Source organism: Sinocyclocheilus grahami, unplaced genomic scaffold (genome assembly GCF_001515645.1).
Source record: "Sinocyclocheilus grahami isolate Dianchi unplaced genomic scaffold, SAMN03320097.WGS_v1.1 scaffold847.1, whole genome shotgun sequence".
NCBI classification, from domain to species: domain Eukaryota; kingdom Metazoa; phylum Chordata; class Actinopteri; order Cypriniformes; family Cyprinidae; genus Sinocyclocheilus; species Sinocyclocheilus grahami.
The window spans coordinates 254,676-271,306 of NW_015506026.1; the positions used below are offsets into that span (position 1 = coordinate 254,676).

The 16,631-nt window shown below is 35.9% G+C and overlaps 1 protein-coding gene across 1 annotated transcript in view; it reads left to right on the forward strand.

Annotated features, from left to right (window-relative positions):
- The window catches only part of LOC107562908 (SH3 and PX domain-containing protein 2B-like), a 39,145-nt gene that overhangs the window by 19,665 nt on the left and 2,849 nt on the right, over nucleotides 1-16,631 (forward strand). The window contains exons 5-12 of the mRNA XM_016247662.1: nucleotides 5,295-5,386; nucleotides 5,958-5,983; nucleotides 9,495-9,629; nucleotides 10,228-10,329; nucleotides 14,793-14,910; nucleotides 14,990-15,165; nucleotides 15,847-15,893; nucleotides 16,462-16,587. Coding sequence (XP_016103148.1) covers nucleotides 5,295-5,386; nucleotides 5,958-5,983; nucleotides 9,495-9,629; nucleotides 10,228-10,329; nucleotides 14,793-14,910; nucleotides 14,990-15,165; nucleotides 15,847-15,893; nucleotides 16,462-16,587 — 822 coding nt within the window. The remainder of the gene's footprint in view (nucleotides 1-5,294; nucleotides 5,387-5,957; nucleotides 5,984-9,494; nucleotides 9,630-10,227; nucleotides 10,330-14,792; nucleotides 14,911-14,989; nucleotides 15,166-15,846; nucleotides 15,894-16,461; nucleotides 16,588-16,631) is intronic.

The following is a 16,631-nucleotide window of genomic DNA, read 5'->3' on the forward strand; positions in this document are numbered from 1 at the left end:
AAGTAAAGAAATAGAAGTAAAGTTTGACGAGACTAGGTGGCGTTTCTCCTCATGGTTTTGGAGGAGCTGGCGTGTAAGCCAGAACACGCTCAAAAAGCTAAAGAAGCATGACTAAAAAGCATAGCTCAAAGCTATGACTAAAAAAACGCATGGCTAAAAGTGATGACTTGAAAGCACATGACTAAAAAGCAAGAGGTGAAAAAAAGAGAGAGATTTTGATGGTGTCCTGAGTATTTAAACTGGGCTTTTGGCCACATCCCAAATGGTATTTTGACCAATTAGATGCTTTCTTTGCTGGGGGTGTTGTATATTTCTCCTCCCAATTCATAAATCAAAATGTTATCTCATCAGGCACATGGTCCGAGTTTTCACGCTCTTACAGAGTATATTTTTGGACATGATTTCTATAACAAGAATATGATACATTTGACAAAGAATTGATTGGAAGAAACGTTTCAAGCAAGAAGATTCAAACACACACATACTAAACATGGATATGAACCCTTAAGCTATTCAATAGTTATTCAAAATACATACACAATAAAGGATTAAGATCTGATAGTCACACATGTGGGTTACATACATAATATGGAGTTATGCATAGAAATGATTAGTTGCTCACAAGTCCTTTTAGTGTCATTTAGGTGCATGGAAAGGCAGTTTCTGTGCCATTCTGTGGATGAGGACATATTCTGTGAAGACCAGAGGTTAAAAGGTCTGTAAGGAATCTCAGTCTTTGTCGTCGAGGTGGGGGAAGTCAATCCAAAGAGCTTGTGATTACTATCTCTGGTTTACATGATGGTCATGCTGTGCATTTCTTTGACCATTAATCTTGCTTACTTGCCCCAAAATTGACAATCCTTCCTGAGATGTTATGATCATTGTGTTCTCTGTGTTAATTTTGAAAGCTGTTCTGTGAAAGTTGGTTGGTTAGGCTTGCTTCAGACTGACTTGTGGCGCCAGGATCTGATTTACGAACATCCTGTGTCTTGGGCCTCTGTGGAATTCGGCTCCTCATGTTTCAACCATGTTCTTGACCAAATCTTAGATTAGTCTTAGTCTGATTCAGTCTGATACCCTACACATCCTTAAAATGCCTGCTTTAAATAACATCATTATTGTTTCACAGTGTTTCCTGTTTGGTGCTACTAAAGCAAAAATGCAAAAACATAAATGTATATGTAAACTATATAAACATACAGGTTGACCACTGCAGTCTGATTTATCAATGACTCTTAATGAACCCGTTCTTTTAGACAGTCAGTTTTACTTGGACCCCAAATAACTGATTCCAGTGGCTTGTTTTGATCAGTTGCTTATAACATTGCTGTCATTTTTGTGCTATGAATGTCTATGAATGTCTTTTGAAATGAATTAAATGTTTAAATTTAAACTGAAGGAACAAATGTGTCACATACTGAGTAGTAAGGAAACTTGTTTCCACCCTTGAATAAAAAATTACAAAAAAAGGTAATTATGACTTTATCTCACAATTCTGACTTTTTTCTTGCAGTTGCGAGTTTACATCTTAGAATTGACTTTCTTTTCTCAGAATTGCATGATATAAACTCGCAATTGCGTGTTGCATAGTCCGAACTGCAATATATAAATTCAGTTTTGAGAAGTCAGAGTTATGAGATATACTCGCAATTGTAAGAAAATGTCAGAATTGCGAGCTGAATCAGACAGAATCTCACAATTCTGAGAGAAGAAATCAGAATCGCAGCATGTAAATTTGCAGCTTTATAAAGAGTTATAAAGTCAGAATTGCTGTAAAATATAAATCGAGTTTATATTTTGCAATTCCGACTTTTATTTCTCACAGTTGCAAGTTTATCTCATAATTGAATTTTTAACTCTCAACTGCAAGTTTATATCTCACATTTCAAAAAAGCAGAATTGTGAGAATTGTGTGCCATTACCTTTTTTAATTTTTTATTTTTCTCTGTTTTTCAAACAGGCTTCCACAGAGTACACTGTAAAAAATGATTGTGATTTTAACAGTAAAAGACTGTAAAAATGCTTCAGTAAAAACCTGTTAACTGGTTAACAGTAAGTTTCCCTACTATATACGGTGAATAAATGTAATTACATTTAATGTAATTTTACAGTAAAATACTGTTAAAAATACAGTTTTTGGAAATGAAAAAGAAAAAGTCATTGTATAATTTACAGTAAAAAAATGTAAATTGACATTCCCAGAATTCCCTGCATCACACTTCATATTTGATGTTTTTTTGTTGAAATAACGTGTTTCTTCTTAGTTTTTTCTTATCAGATGTGTACATTATGGTTTAATCTTGCATCTAATGATGTTAAATTAATGTTTATTGCATTATTTCAGCATCATGTGTGTCACCGTGATGGTGTTTAGTGTTTGTCTGAATGAGACTGTGCACCTTCTATATATAAGTATTGCCCTCCTCAGCTCGTAGAAAAGCTGTTTGTGATGAGCTTTGGTTCATCGTGTGACTTTCTCATCACCACCAGTTTTTGGTGGTTATCAGTGCATTTCAATGGTTCAAGACAGATATTAACACTTCAGTATGTTGGTTTATTAACATTACATCAGTTAAAGAAATACGGTATTTTATTGTGAATTTAAATTAAATCTGTAAAACCTCAAATGTTGCTATCATATTTTTTATGGTGAAGTTCTGGCAACCACATCAGCCGATATTTTACCGTAAATGTCACAGATTTTTTTTTACAGTGTAGATACTATATTTATAATTATAATAAGAACATGAATACTGTGAATTCAGGACATACTAGTCTTTTTACACATTGCTTTTCACCTACTATGTATTTAAAAAGTTGCCATATGTGGGGCATTATTATAAAAGTAGGCATTATTGATGCATTAGTAAAATGGATATTTTAGCTTTTCAAAATAAAAAAGCACTATAACGAGTGGGAAGTGAGTTAATAAGCGTCAGTGTAAACGCCGCTTCAGCTGACCTGCTCACTTTTAAGTGCTGGAGCAGGATCTATATTAATTGAGGTGAAAGGTCAGAAATGCTGTTAAGAAATAACCAGAGGTTCTTTTGGCTTGAAAATCAGGCATATTGATGATTACATTTTTTTTTTTTTATCGGAAGAAAAAAATTAATACGTTCATATCCCACAAATGAAATTTCCTGATCTTCACCTTCATGAAAATAGCTCTTTAAAGCCTGACATAAATTAATTAAGTCATAAAAATTTAATAAAATGAAACCGTTTATTGAACCTTTAAACAATAAATACATTTTGAATATATGATTTTGTGGTTTAGTATCATATTTGATCAATCAGGCTTTTAATGGTTCATATTGTACGATATAGGAGAATATTGCACTCAAACGTGAGAAAAAATAAACGGCACAATTTTATTCAAAAGCAGTAATATGCTGATATGTATGTGGCTAAAATTAAAATGAAACTCTGATGCTTATAAAGTAAATCGATGAGATCTTAATAACAATATAAGAGACAACTCACATAAAATTATATAAATATCAGGCGCCACTCTATATCTCCAATAATATGTATACTAACAATATTATAGTAAGATGATATTTAAATTCTTAGTTTTATGATCAAAGCTCCAGTTTTTTTCATATAATGCAATACAATATAATGCACTGATAATTGAGAGATGAACAAATAAACATTCCTCAAAAGCCTGATATAAAGCCTCATGTTTAATACTTGCAATGATTTACATTTACACATTATTTAAATAAAATGATTTATGGATAATCAGGTAAATTGTATTTACTTGGTTCTAAGATATATTGAAATATCACTAACAATATAAAAGTTATTCTTAGCTTTACTAGTAACACATATTAACTGTTAGCTGAGAGTTTTTCCTCAATAAACTCCTAATTACTGCTTATTTATAGTAAGTAAAGTAGTTGTTGTAGTAGTTATCTTTAGGTATTGCGTCGGGTTTAGGGATCTAGAATATAGTCATGCATTAATATGTACTATAAGTACTAATAAATAGCTAATATGCTGAAAATATGCATGCTCATAAGCAACTAGTTACTAGTGAATAGTGTTCCCTAATCTAAAATGTTACTTTCAGATGTGTACCACAACCTCAAGAATTAAACTAAAAATCGTTTTACTTGCTAAAAAGTATGAACTATCAATCAGACGGTGACAGCAGGTCTTTCATGACGATCATTTATAGACGTGTATCAAATATAATACAGTAGGCTTTATAAGGTTAAACTTCCAATATGCCACTCGCACAGAATAAATAGTACGGTATATACTGCAGTGTTTAGTGAGCAATAACCTGTTCCTTTATGAACTTATCACATGGCCTTCTGTGGTGATATAGATGAACATTCATCTCTTTCTCTCTGTCTCTCTCCCGCGCACACAAGCACATAAAACAATCAAGGTAATGCACCCACCCAATAAAGTGCATTTACTGTAATTGGCCTCCATATACCCAGTGTCTTCAGGGAATGGTAATGAGCGAGGAGGTCAGGTACTAAACCCTGGGGAGGCATCAGTCTGTGGACATCCGTGGAACCCGACACGAATACGATCCTTCATGCAAACCCAATGCTGAGGGGCAGACCAGTCTTCAGCCTCCCATCGCCCCTCATCTCATTAAAAAACTGCTTGATTTTGCCATTCAAAACAGCCTTTTCATTAAGAAAACTGAGCATTGGGCAAACGTGCAATTGCAAGAGTAATTGGCGAGTCTAAAGCAATTGTGAACATTTGGCCCAGGCTCTGCGAGTTAGAAAAGGACACCTTGCGCAGATGCGTCCGAGTGTGAGAATTTAAAGATTCCAGTCAGGTCAGACATCATAACTCAGGAGGGACGTCCGTCTGAAGGACACAGAAGCAGCACTCAGCTTTATTACATTAAAGCTGCTCAGCCAAAATATACAACAGCAAAAAGCATCTTCTGTCAGCACATGGAGCTTTATGAGATGTGGGACTGGATCTGAAGCTGGATCACTGCGAGCCGAACACGCGGTTGATAAAGCAGAAACAGCTTGCCATCAATGCCTAGTAAAACACAGCCCATCTGCCCTCATGCATGCCTCTGATATGAAAGCATAACACTGAGATTCAGAGCGATTATGCGTTTGAGGGCGTTCTGCATTAAAATAAATGAGGATGGAAACAAAAGAAATGAATGAATAATGAAACAACTTATGGTTTGCGTCCTATATGTTTCAGAATTTGAAAACGTAGAGTATGTGAGTGGATGGCTTATCAACAGCTTACGCTTCTGAATGTGTCACAATAGCGAGTAATTGCGTATATTTTCCCTTCAGGCCCTGATCCAGCTGCCAGTGTATATTTCCCAATGCGAGGAGGTTCGTGTGTTCTTTGAAACGCGTCCTGAAGACCTGAACCCACCCAAAGAGTACGTTTGCACTCCATGCAATACACACACACACATATTCAAAATCAGTCAAAATGGCACCGATAACTTAATGAGCCTTAGTTTATATTGAGATTAATAAATCAATAAATCAATAGCCACTAGCTACTTTACAGCTCACCAAATCAACAAGGATTTTTTGAAAAAAAAAAAAAAATTAAGAATATAATAATAATAATAAATAAATAAATAATCTTGTCATGTATAAACACTGATTTATAGTGTGATTAATATAATAATAATAATAATAAAATTATGATAATATTTACCTGAAATAAAATAAACATTAACTAAAACAAAATATATTAAAAAAACCTTGAACTTATTTTGTTTCAGCTAGTTAACAACATTTCTAATTTTCATTTGATGATTTTTAATTAAATTTTTTGAAGTACTAAAACTAAAATTTAAAAAATATATCAAAATATTAACAAAAACTATAATAGTAATATCAATGATACTAACACATAATAGTTAGTAGTGTATCATGGTTCTAAAATTGTTTTTACATACTAAGAACATGAATATCTAACCTGCATATCTTCGTTTACAGGGAACCCAGTGGAAAAAAGAAATCGGGTAAGGAAATGGTTTTGTGAGAAAGTGCCATGCGTAAGTTGTAATTCACGTTGGCTGTGGTTAGTGTGCCCTCTGGTGCACTTCATAAATGTTTCATTTGAGGTACAGAATGTGCAGCTCGCACCCTTTACTCTGGATGCTTTCATTCCTTTGTTACCTGAACCTTTCCACCTTCGCCCTCACTCCTGCTCTCATTCATGTTCCCTCATCAGGCATTGTGGAGCACGCAGCTTCTTTCCTAAAGAGAGGTAGTAACAGACGCTTGCTTAGCCATGCTCTGTGTGTGTGAGCCCTCGAAGTGCGGCGTTTCTTAGGTGGGCCAGGGCTAAGCTTTGTGCTCTGTTCCTGAGTGATGTGCATGGCGGTGGTTTACTGGTGGACCATTTAGCAGATAGTTTAGTAACTGGTAGGGATGTAGCGATGCTGCACATGAGCCGGTTGAAATTCAATAAAAATATCTGACGATTTAAAAAAAATTAAATTACCCCATTATTTGCTCACCCTTTTGAAGCCCTTTTTTGGGCTTCAAAATCTCGACCCGCATTCACTGCCATTATAAAGCTTGGAAGAGCCAGGACATTTTTTAATGTAACGTCTGTAAGAAGAAAGTCATACCTACATTGTGAAAAAAATTCCGTAAAATTTACGGTAAAAAAACGGCAGCTGTGTTTGTTGGAATTTTACCGTAAAAAATACAGTAGCAACATTTGAGGTTTTACAGTTAAATACCGTAATTTCATTAACTGATATAATGTTAAGTAAAAAAACGGCAGCTGTGTTTGTTGGAATTTTACCGTAAAAAATACAGTAGCAACATTTGAGGTTTTACGGTTTTAACTTAAATTTACAGTTAAATACCGTAATTTCATTAACTGATATAATGTTAATATACCAACCTATTGAAGTACTGAAATCTGTTTTATAACTTTGTAATACACTGATAACCACCAAATGCAGGAGGTGATGAGAAAGTCACATGATGAACCAAAGCCCATCACGAGCAGCTTTTAAATAATAACATATATAGAAGGTGCACAGTGTGTCGTTCACACAAACACTAAACACCATCACGGTAACACACATGAAACTGAAATAATGCAATAAACATGCATTTAACAACATTAGGTGTAACACACAACCCTAATATACAAAACTGATAAGAAAAAACTAAGAAGAAACAGTTATTTCAACAACAAAAAAAACATCAAATTTGAAATGCAATGCAGGGAATTCTGGGAATGTCAATTTACGGTTATTCACTGTAAATTATACAGTCTTTTTCACTTCAAAAAATTTAATATCCAATACAGTTTTTCACCGTGTATAGTAGGGTAATTTACCGTTAACCATTTAACAGGTTTTTACTGTAGCATTTTTGCAGTCTTTTACCGTTAAATTCACGGTAATTTTTTACAGTGTAGGATGGCTTGAAGGTGGGTAATTTGAATTTTTGGGTGAACTATCCCTAAGTAAGTCGGTCGAGATGTTAAACGAATCACGATACAGTTGTGGGGGTTTGTATGAACGTATCTCTGATGTGAACTGACTGTCTGCAGAAAAGTATATTGCATAATAAAGTAGTGTTTATTAGCGCAGCGCTGCTTTGTTTATCGCTGCTGTTCCACAAGCGCCACCTGCTGTCAGAGAGTGCATCTGCGTCTCATTCAGCCCGACTGCTGTTTGTTTCGTGCAGATATGTTTTATATAGCATAATTTCACAAGGCTAAAATTCTGTGGTTCAAATGTTGAAATGATACAATGCAATTTAAATCAAAAACTGCTCATGCGGCATGTATACAGCATCTTTGTTTGGATCGTGATTAAAATATAGCAGTTTTGTGAGTTGACATTTCAATTTCACAAAGAAATGTGCAGCATTTTGTCTGAGAAACAATAAAAGGACACGTTTTCATTTCTAATTTGTCTTAAATCTCATTTAGTTAAAACAAATCTTTTTAATTGTGAAATCGTGAGTTGAGTGACTCGTTACATCCCTACGTAATGCTACAGGTAATAGTTATAGTGTTCCTTTATAATAGCAATGCTTTAGCAATAATTAAGTTAATTATTACTTTTTCTTCACAAAGTAGAAGAGAGCAGCACCTACACCAAATTTTGAGATCAAATATGCATGTTTTTGACATGCTTTGTGAGATGCACGGTAGTGATTCCACTCAGTACTGCAATATTTTAAAAATAATGGAACAAATTTGATCACTTATTTTATAATTTAGCGCATGACTGGTGTTTTTTGTGCTCTTATGAATTAATTATACTCTCTTCAACCTTGTGATTAAAATCGATTTATTCGGCTCTACGATTTATATAATCTTTTCTGCAACTTATTTAGTCATTCAAAATCATAAATGCTTTAGACAGTGTGCAGCTTTTGTGTTGAATTCAGTAGAAATTACACTTTATCTGTGAATGATTTCAAAATAATAAGAAGCGAGGAATATTGTCTATAGTAAACAAAAATTACATTTACATTTACTCTCCTCATGCTGTTCCTTCTTTCTTTGTCATTCTACAGAAATAGAGAAATTTCAAACTGGTCATGCATTCTTTTCCATGCAATGAAATTATTCAGAATCTATTAAACACAAATGAAGATTTTATTTTATTTTTTTATGAAACCCGAGAAATTTCTGGCCTTTCATTGAAGACTACACAACCAAAATTGTATTGATTCAAAAAGTTGAAAAGATGAATCCATGTGTGTTCTGAAGAGACACAGTTGCTTTATATAAAGAACAGATTTAATTTAATATTTCATTCTCATATAAACATTGACCAATGCATATGCATGGAGCTTAAAAAATATAGTCAACAGAAGCTCAAACATGCAAGTACATACGTTTGAACTCTTCTGAATATTAATTTTGTGATGTTTTTATGAACTTTGTGAATAGTCAAAGTGTTGGTTGCGTGGACTTTCAATGGAGGGATGGAAATCTCTCAGGTTTTATTAAAAATATCTTCATTTGTGTTTTGAGCATGAACAAAAGTCTTTTGGCTTTGATACAACATGAGTGTGAGTAAATAAGAGAATTTTCTTTTTGGGTGAAAGATCACATTAAGTTGTAAACATATGCATATGAGATGGTTTTGAGAGAGCCTCATGAAATCATTCACAGAAATGAGCAGATCAGTTCAGCTGGAACACAGTCAGTATCTGCTTCAATGATTTGGTACAAATCACCAAACTAATCTTCATGCACTGCACTGGTGTTTTATATTGGGAATTATATTGTTTTAGGCTCTGTTAAATGTGCTTTGCAGAATAATCAAGACATTTTTTTGTCTGGAAAGCCCTTAAAATGAGCCATTTAATAATTATTCCATTATTGCAGAAGCAGTGTTGCTGATTTAGTGCGGGTTTGTTTCCTTGCAAGTCTCTCAGCACTATTCCTGCTTTGGTCTTTTCCGATCACGTTTGCTTCTTTCTTCTCTTGTGGTGTTGGTGGGACACCAGTAGAGCTGTCGATAGCTGTCCCCTCTGTCCCTGCAGGAGGAGACTCGTCCTCAGCGGACCCGCTGCTGCTGGAGCAGTACGTGGCTGTCACCGACTACGAGAAGCAGGAGAGCTCTGAGATCAGTCTGTACGTGGGGCAGGTGGTGGAGGTCATCGAGAAGAACGAGTCTGGTAGGAGCCTTCGCTGTTGTTGTCAGTCTCTGCCATTAGTTCCTCCAGAACGTATTCGCCAGACGCAGAGTTCTATAAATGCTGACGTTCAAAAACTATGGAAGCCCGATTCCGACACTGAATTCATTTTAATCTCACAAGACTTTTTTTTCTCAGAATTCTGTGATATAAAGTCGCAGCTGTGAGTTATAAAGTCAAAATATTTCTCGCAATTGCGAGTTTATATCTTGCAATTCTGTTTTTTTCCTCAATTTCGAGTTTATATCTTGCAATTCTGTTTTTTTCCCTCAATTTCGAGTTTATATCTTGCAATTCTGTTTTTTTTCCCTCAATTTCGAGTTTATATCTTGCAATTCTGTTTTTTTTCCCTCAATTTCGAGTTTATATCTTGCAATTCTGTTTTTTTCCCTCGAAATTTTGAGGGAAAAAAACAGAAATGCAAGATATAAACTCTACGTTAATATTAAGCTATTCTTTCAAAAATGTTATTAAATATGAGGCCCAGCTGTTAAATGAATAGCTCAGCTAAAAATGAATATTCTGTCATCATTTACTCATCATTTACCTCATGATGCTCCGAACCTGTCTGATTTCCCAGGTTGGTGGTTTGTTAGCACTGAGGATGCTCAAGGTTGGGTACCAGCCACATGTCTGGAGGCTCAGGATGACCCTGATGATTTCTCAATACCAGCAGAAGAAGGTAAAGAGTCCTGCTTGTCATCAAATGTTCCTCATCAGCAGCAACAGCAAAAAAAAAAACACACAAAAAAACTCCTGTTTATTCAGATCTGGGATCTCTAAAGGTGTAGTGTGTATTTTTTTGAATGCTCATTCCTAGTTTAATATACAGAAACTATAAGAATGACTAGAAGTCACCCATGGGTTGTCAAGAGTTTAAACTCTTTTTGTGGCACTTTCACAACATTTCTCTGTTTGAAATTCCCTCTAGCCCTAAGTACTAAACGGGGTTTCTGCAGGATTTATGAAGGTCAATTTAAGACTTTTTCAAGACCAAGTAAAGAAAATTCAAGGAATAAATTAAATGGAATACAGTAGGTCAATATGGTGTCTAAAATTAAATGTCTTGCATTAGCGACGCTTCAAAGTTTGGAAATACAACTAACATATTTCCATTACTTTTCATTCATTTTACCAAAACCAAACAGAAAATCTCAAGGTTTGAATAGTTCTCCTCACAAACGCTAGAATATGAGTATAACTTGTACTGTACCTTCTGATAACACTGCAGTGAGTGCTGTTCTTCCTCAGAATCTGTCTGGTTTTTCAATGCAAATGTCTGAATCAGGATACTTACTTGAGAATCAAAATTACATGAGATGAAAGGCCTGATCAAAACGAAAGCATTTTCTGAGAAACTGATCAAAATGAAAGTGAGTTTATGATTAAAACTAGAACAAATATCTGCCAATAAGCTCAGAAAATCAACTTAATTACTTGATCAGAAAAGTATGTTTCATGCCGCATTGACAGATATTTGTTCTCGTTTTAAGCATAAACTCACTTCATTTTGTTCAGTTTCTCAGATAACAAGACTTCATATGTTCAGTTTTCATCTAAAGTAAATGTATCTTGATTTAAGGATGTTTATATATTTACACTTGAAAACAAAAATACTACGGAAAATGTTCATTTCTTGCAGTGCATGCAACATTTAATGCCACGACTTTAAATTTAAGACTTTCTGCTCTGATTTAAGGACTTTTTAAGGCCTTTTAAAGCTAAACAATGGGTGTCTATAAGAAAAACATTCCTATTTTAAACTTTATAAACCATTGCATTGCGAGAAACTCGCATCTTGCTGAATTTAACCAACTTAATATAAATAAAAAATATATGGCGAACCTTGCTGAACCAGATAAGCTTGTTTTTGCAGTTCTGTTTAGTAGCACAAAAATTGCACACTTCACCATGTTTTAGAGAGGGAGTCTTACTCAGATGTTAAGAGAGATGAGGTCAGAGTTTTTCTCACTTCATATGTGAGTGCAGTCTTTAGTTGGATTCTGTACTACATGGCAAAGATGAGATATTTGGTAGGCCAGCATATCCAGTATAAAGAGACATGACTTGAAGGTTTTCACATGTGTCTGCTTGCTCTCTGCTGGAGTGTGCCGGAGATTCTGGTCACTGCCGAGGCACGTCGGTCGCCGGCGTACTTTAGGGGATCTGTTCAGCACAGGCTTTGGCCAAGGTGGAGAGCACAGCACTTTATCACTCTATTGTGACGATGGTCTCACCCATGTATGCATGTGTGTCCCCTGCATGAGGTGCATGCGCTGCAACCTGTACGTCTCCAAGAACCATCACAGCACGAATCGGGGAATTGCAACACTGGTGCCATTTTTTAAAAACAATACTTTCATTTTACTTTTAATTTCTGGTTTGCAAAACGAATTGCAAAAGCTCATGAAATAACTCATGCACCTGTGAATTAGATGGTGTTGATTGATGCATGACAATTGATCATTGAAAACCCAATGTCAAACAATCAAACACAATCACAATTTAAACAAACTATAGGAACAGTTCACCTGCTGTTCATTTACTCACCCTCAGGCCATCCAAGATGTAGGTATCTTTTTGTTTTTCCAGAAGAACAATAAAGAAGATTTTTAGCTGAAATGCAAGTCAGTGGCTGCCCGTCCTTGAGAATAAAAAAGCATATCAAGGAAACCAAAATGAACCCCCGTGGCTCCTGGTGATATATTGAGGTCTTATGAAGCGAAACGATCAGTCTGTGCAAGAAACTAAACATTATTACCTGTGATCCAGAGCTTCATAAAAACAGTCCAGAGTGATGTCCGGTTCATGAACGAAATATTCTTTTGAACCGGTTCTTTTTTAGTGAACCAGATGAACCAGTTCACCGAATCAGACTGAATCATCTGAAACAGTTTGTTGTCTTCAGCAGCACATATCTACAAGTTACTCAATCAAAACTCACTTTTCAGACGCCTGACCTGAGGAAATAGTTTGACTCGGACTGAAGACCGATGAGCCACTGAAATGCGCATGTGTGAACCGAACACTTGAATGAAGGGGTGAAATGAATGCTTTTATGGTTTCTCATGGTTTATGTAAAAAGGTGAGCTGATAGTTTATATGCTTTAGACATGGAGAACATCCGCGTTTCACATCATTATTGGGTGCTTTAATAATATAATTGTGTATACGTTATGTCATTGCGTGATTATGTAAACAAATTGGTGAATTCAACCAATTCATTGAAAAGAACTGTCCGAAAGAATCGCATTTCCCCGTTTGCCTGAGGCTCTGGATTACAGGTAAAAATGTTGTAAATAATCTTCAGTTTCTTGCACAGACTGATCGTTTCGCTTCGTAAGACCTCAATATATCATCAGGAGCCATGGGGATTCATTTTGTGTTCCTTGATATGCTTTTTTTATTCTCAAAGATGGCCAGCAGCTGACTTGCATTTTATGAATCACCAAGGACCACGGTTTCAGCTAACAATCTTCTTTCCTGTTCTACTGAAGAAAAAAGTTTTATTTGCTGCACCTGGTTGGCTGTAAACTGTAATGCAGTACTGAATGACCACCCGATTTCCAAAAAAAGGGACTTTGGTAACACTTTATAATAACTTTCATTAGTAATATTCATGAAATAGTCTTACAATATTACTCAAATAATATTACTTTTGCTCATACTTGTTAGGGGATGTTCATATCCCTAAGTATTAATCTTCGAAATGTAACTCAAACCTTGAGTTAAACCTTAAATCATACGGCTTGTTGAGTCTAGTATAATGTGGTTGATGTAAAAAGGTGAGCTGATAGATTATATGCTTTAGACATGGAGAACATCCGCGTTTCACATCATTATTGGGTGCTTTAATAATATAATTGTGTATACGTTATGTCATTGCGTGATTATGTAAACAAATTGGTGAATTCAACCAATTCATTGAAAAGAACTGTCCGAAAGAATCGCATTTCCCCGTTTGCCTGAGGCTCTGGATTACAGGTAAAAATGTTGTAAATAATCTTCAGTTTCTTGCACAGACTGATCGTTTCGCTTCGTAAGACCTCAATATATCATCAGGAGCCATGGGGATTCATTTTGTGTTCCTTGATATGCTTTTTTTATTCTCAAAGATGGCCAGCAGCTGACTTGCATTTTATGAATCACCAAGGACCACGGTTTCAGCTAACAATCTTCTTTCCTGTTCTACTGAAGAAAAAAGTTTTATTTGCTGCACCTGGTTGGCTGTAAACTGTAATGCAGTACTGAATGACCACCCGATTTCCAAAAAAAGGGACTTTGGTAACACTTTATAATAACTTTCATTAGTAATATTCATGAAATAGTCTTACAATATTACTCAAATAATATTACTTTTGCTCATACTTGTTAGGGGATGTTCATATCCCTAAGTATTAATCTTCGAAATGTAACTCAAACCTTGAGTTAAACCTTAAATCATACGGCTTGTTGAGTCTAGTATAATGTCAGAATGAACCATGTATTCACACAGTTTCACTGTGTTTATTTAGTTCTGTTTTGTGCAGTACAACTAAAATATATGAGATCACTGAGATCACAGATAGGAAGTATAGGTATATATGTGTGAGTTCAAGCTTAAGTTTGTATCTGGCATAGAACTGAATCTGTGAGATAAGAGTTATCAAACCTGGTGTACTCATGTTTAGATTGTGATTTTGTTGGTAGCATGTGAAATGTATCATTCTTCCCAGCAGATGTACTTGTGCTGTCATTACTTCTGAGTCTCTGATCAGATCCTCCCCACCCCTCCTTCATCTGCTATTCATCAAAAATCCCAAACAGAAAGAGGGAATGCAGATTACAAGCAGTCATTTACTATAAAATAGAAGTACAAATGTAAAAATTGAAGCTTTTTCCACTATATCAAATTTACCACTGCACGTTTTCAACTATTTTGGCAAAACAAAGAAAGATCAATGAATCTTCTAAAAATGTCATTGCACTAGATTATTTTATTTAAAAGAAGAAAAAAAAGTTAAGCAAATGAAAAAAAAAAAGTATTTGGACACTTTCTGGTTGTCAAGTTTTAGTGGAACATTATTGTATTTGTATACGTTTTTGTGCAAAAAGAACGAATGGCGCTGTTGACTAAAAGTTCAAATATCCCTTTCATATCCTCAGAGGAAAAGTACACTGTTGTCTATCCATACTCTGCACGTGATCAAGATGAGATTGATTTGGAAAGAGGCATGACTGTTGAGGTCATTCAGAAAAACTTGGAAGGCTGGTGGAAGATCAGGTAAAATCAAATGCAAATGTTCTCAGAAAAAGTACTTAACAGGCATTTTCTTAGAACATTGTCACCTTCACTCCCATAGATACCAAGGAAAAGAGGGCTGGGCCCCGGCGTCCTATCTGAAGAAGATGGCTGCTGGCGCTCCAGTTCATGCCAGCACTAATGACCTAGAAGTGGCTTGCAAACAGCAGAATGCCAACAAAGAAAACAAGGAGAATCAGCGCGACCGATTTTTGCCATTTTCAGAAAGCAAGCGCAGTAAGCAACCGTTGGTTTCATTAGAATCCAAGTATTTAAGGTTACTGACGGGGCATAAAACTAACTTATTGCGACTTGAGAAAATGTACCGGTCGTAAATATTTTTTACCAGCTATGCATATTTAATTGTAAATTGCACAAGCAGTTTCTGATTTAAATTTTATTGTATCATTTCAACATTTGAAGCAAAAACAGAAAGGTCTGAATTTTGCTTTGTGAAATTATGTTGCATAGCAGACCGATTACCTCCATTGTTCAAAGCATTCGGCACAGTTGTATGTGAGTGACGTCACTTCCAAGAGAGAGTGAAAAAGCAGACGTGGTAATTAATATTTCTATTTATATATGACAGGCCCATAACTCGAAAGGCACGGGAAATCTAGTTGCAAATGGGCTTTGCTTTTCCATTTGAAATTTGACAGTCACTGTGCGTTCGTGAAAGCGAAAACCCAAACAGTAATGCAAGATTTGCAATTGTGTTTGGATTATGCATCCACACGTGGAAAACGTGATTTGCAATTCCTTTTGAAAATAGTCTGGAATATCCTTCCATAAGAAAGGGTATCCGGCGTAAAACAAATATGCAGATGATCTACTGTGGCAACCGCTAACAAAAACAGTCAAAAGTAAGAGAGACAAAAGATTGTGGCCCTCTAAACTCTGCCCTCTTCTCTTCTGCAGAAGCAGGAGCACGACAGAGACCTCCACCACGCCGAGATCTTTCTATAGTAAGGGTGATCATTTACAATTGCATCTCAAATATTTAAAATTCTTTCTTCAAGGTTCTACAGGGAGTATCAAGGGGTGCTTCTCATTCTTATTTGTGCATCCTTGTTTCCTTTCCTCACTTCCTTTCCTCACGTCTTAGCTCCACCCCGTAAGGTGCAAGGGAAAGATACACCTGTGTCTCCTCACTCATGCCTCCTCAGGAAGCTTCCTCACTCCTCGTTCCTCACCAGGGGTTCTCAACTCTGGCCTTTGAGGTTCACCTTCCTGCAGAGTTTAGCTCCAACCTTGATCAAAGTTGCCTGCCAGTAACTTTCTAGAAATCCTGAAGACCTTGATTAGCTTGTGCTGGTGTGTTTGATTAGGGTTGGAGCTAAACTCTGCAAGAAAGTGGACCTTGAGGGCCAGAGTTGGGAACCCCTGATTTAGAGAATTGTGATGCCCTTCAAGATGGCTGAGTTCAGCTGGGCTGGAGAACAGAGGAGCGAGGAAACAAGGAATCGTCAATTTGAGATTTGAGAAGCACACAAGGTTTTGACATGCTAACTCTTGGCCTGTCTCTTATTCCAGCCGCGAGGAGTGAATTTGCCTAAACCTCCAGTGCCCCCACAAGTAGAGGAGGAGTATTACACCATAGCTGACTTTCAGACAACCATCCCAGATGGTATTAGCTTCCAGGCAGGAATGAAAGTTGAAGTGAGTATAACAGCAGACAAAACCTCGGCTTTCATTTTTGACTT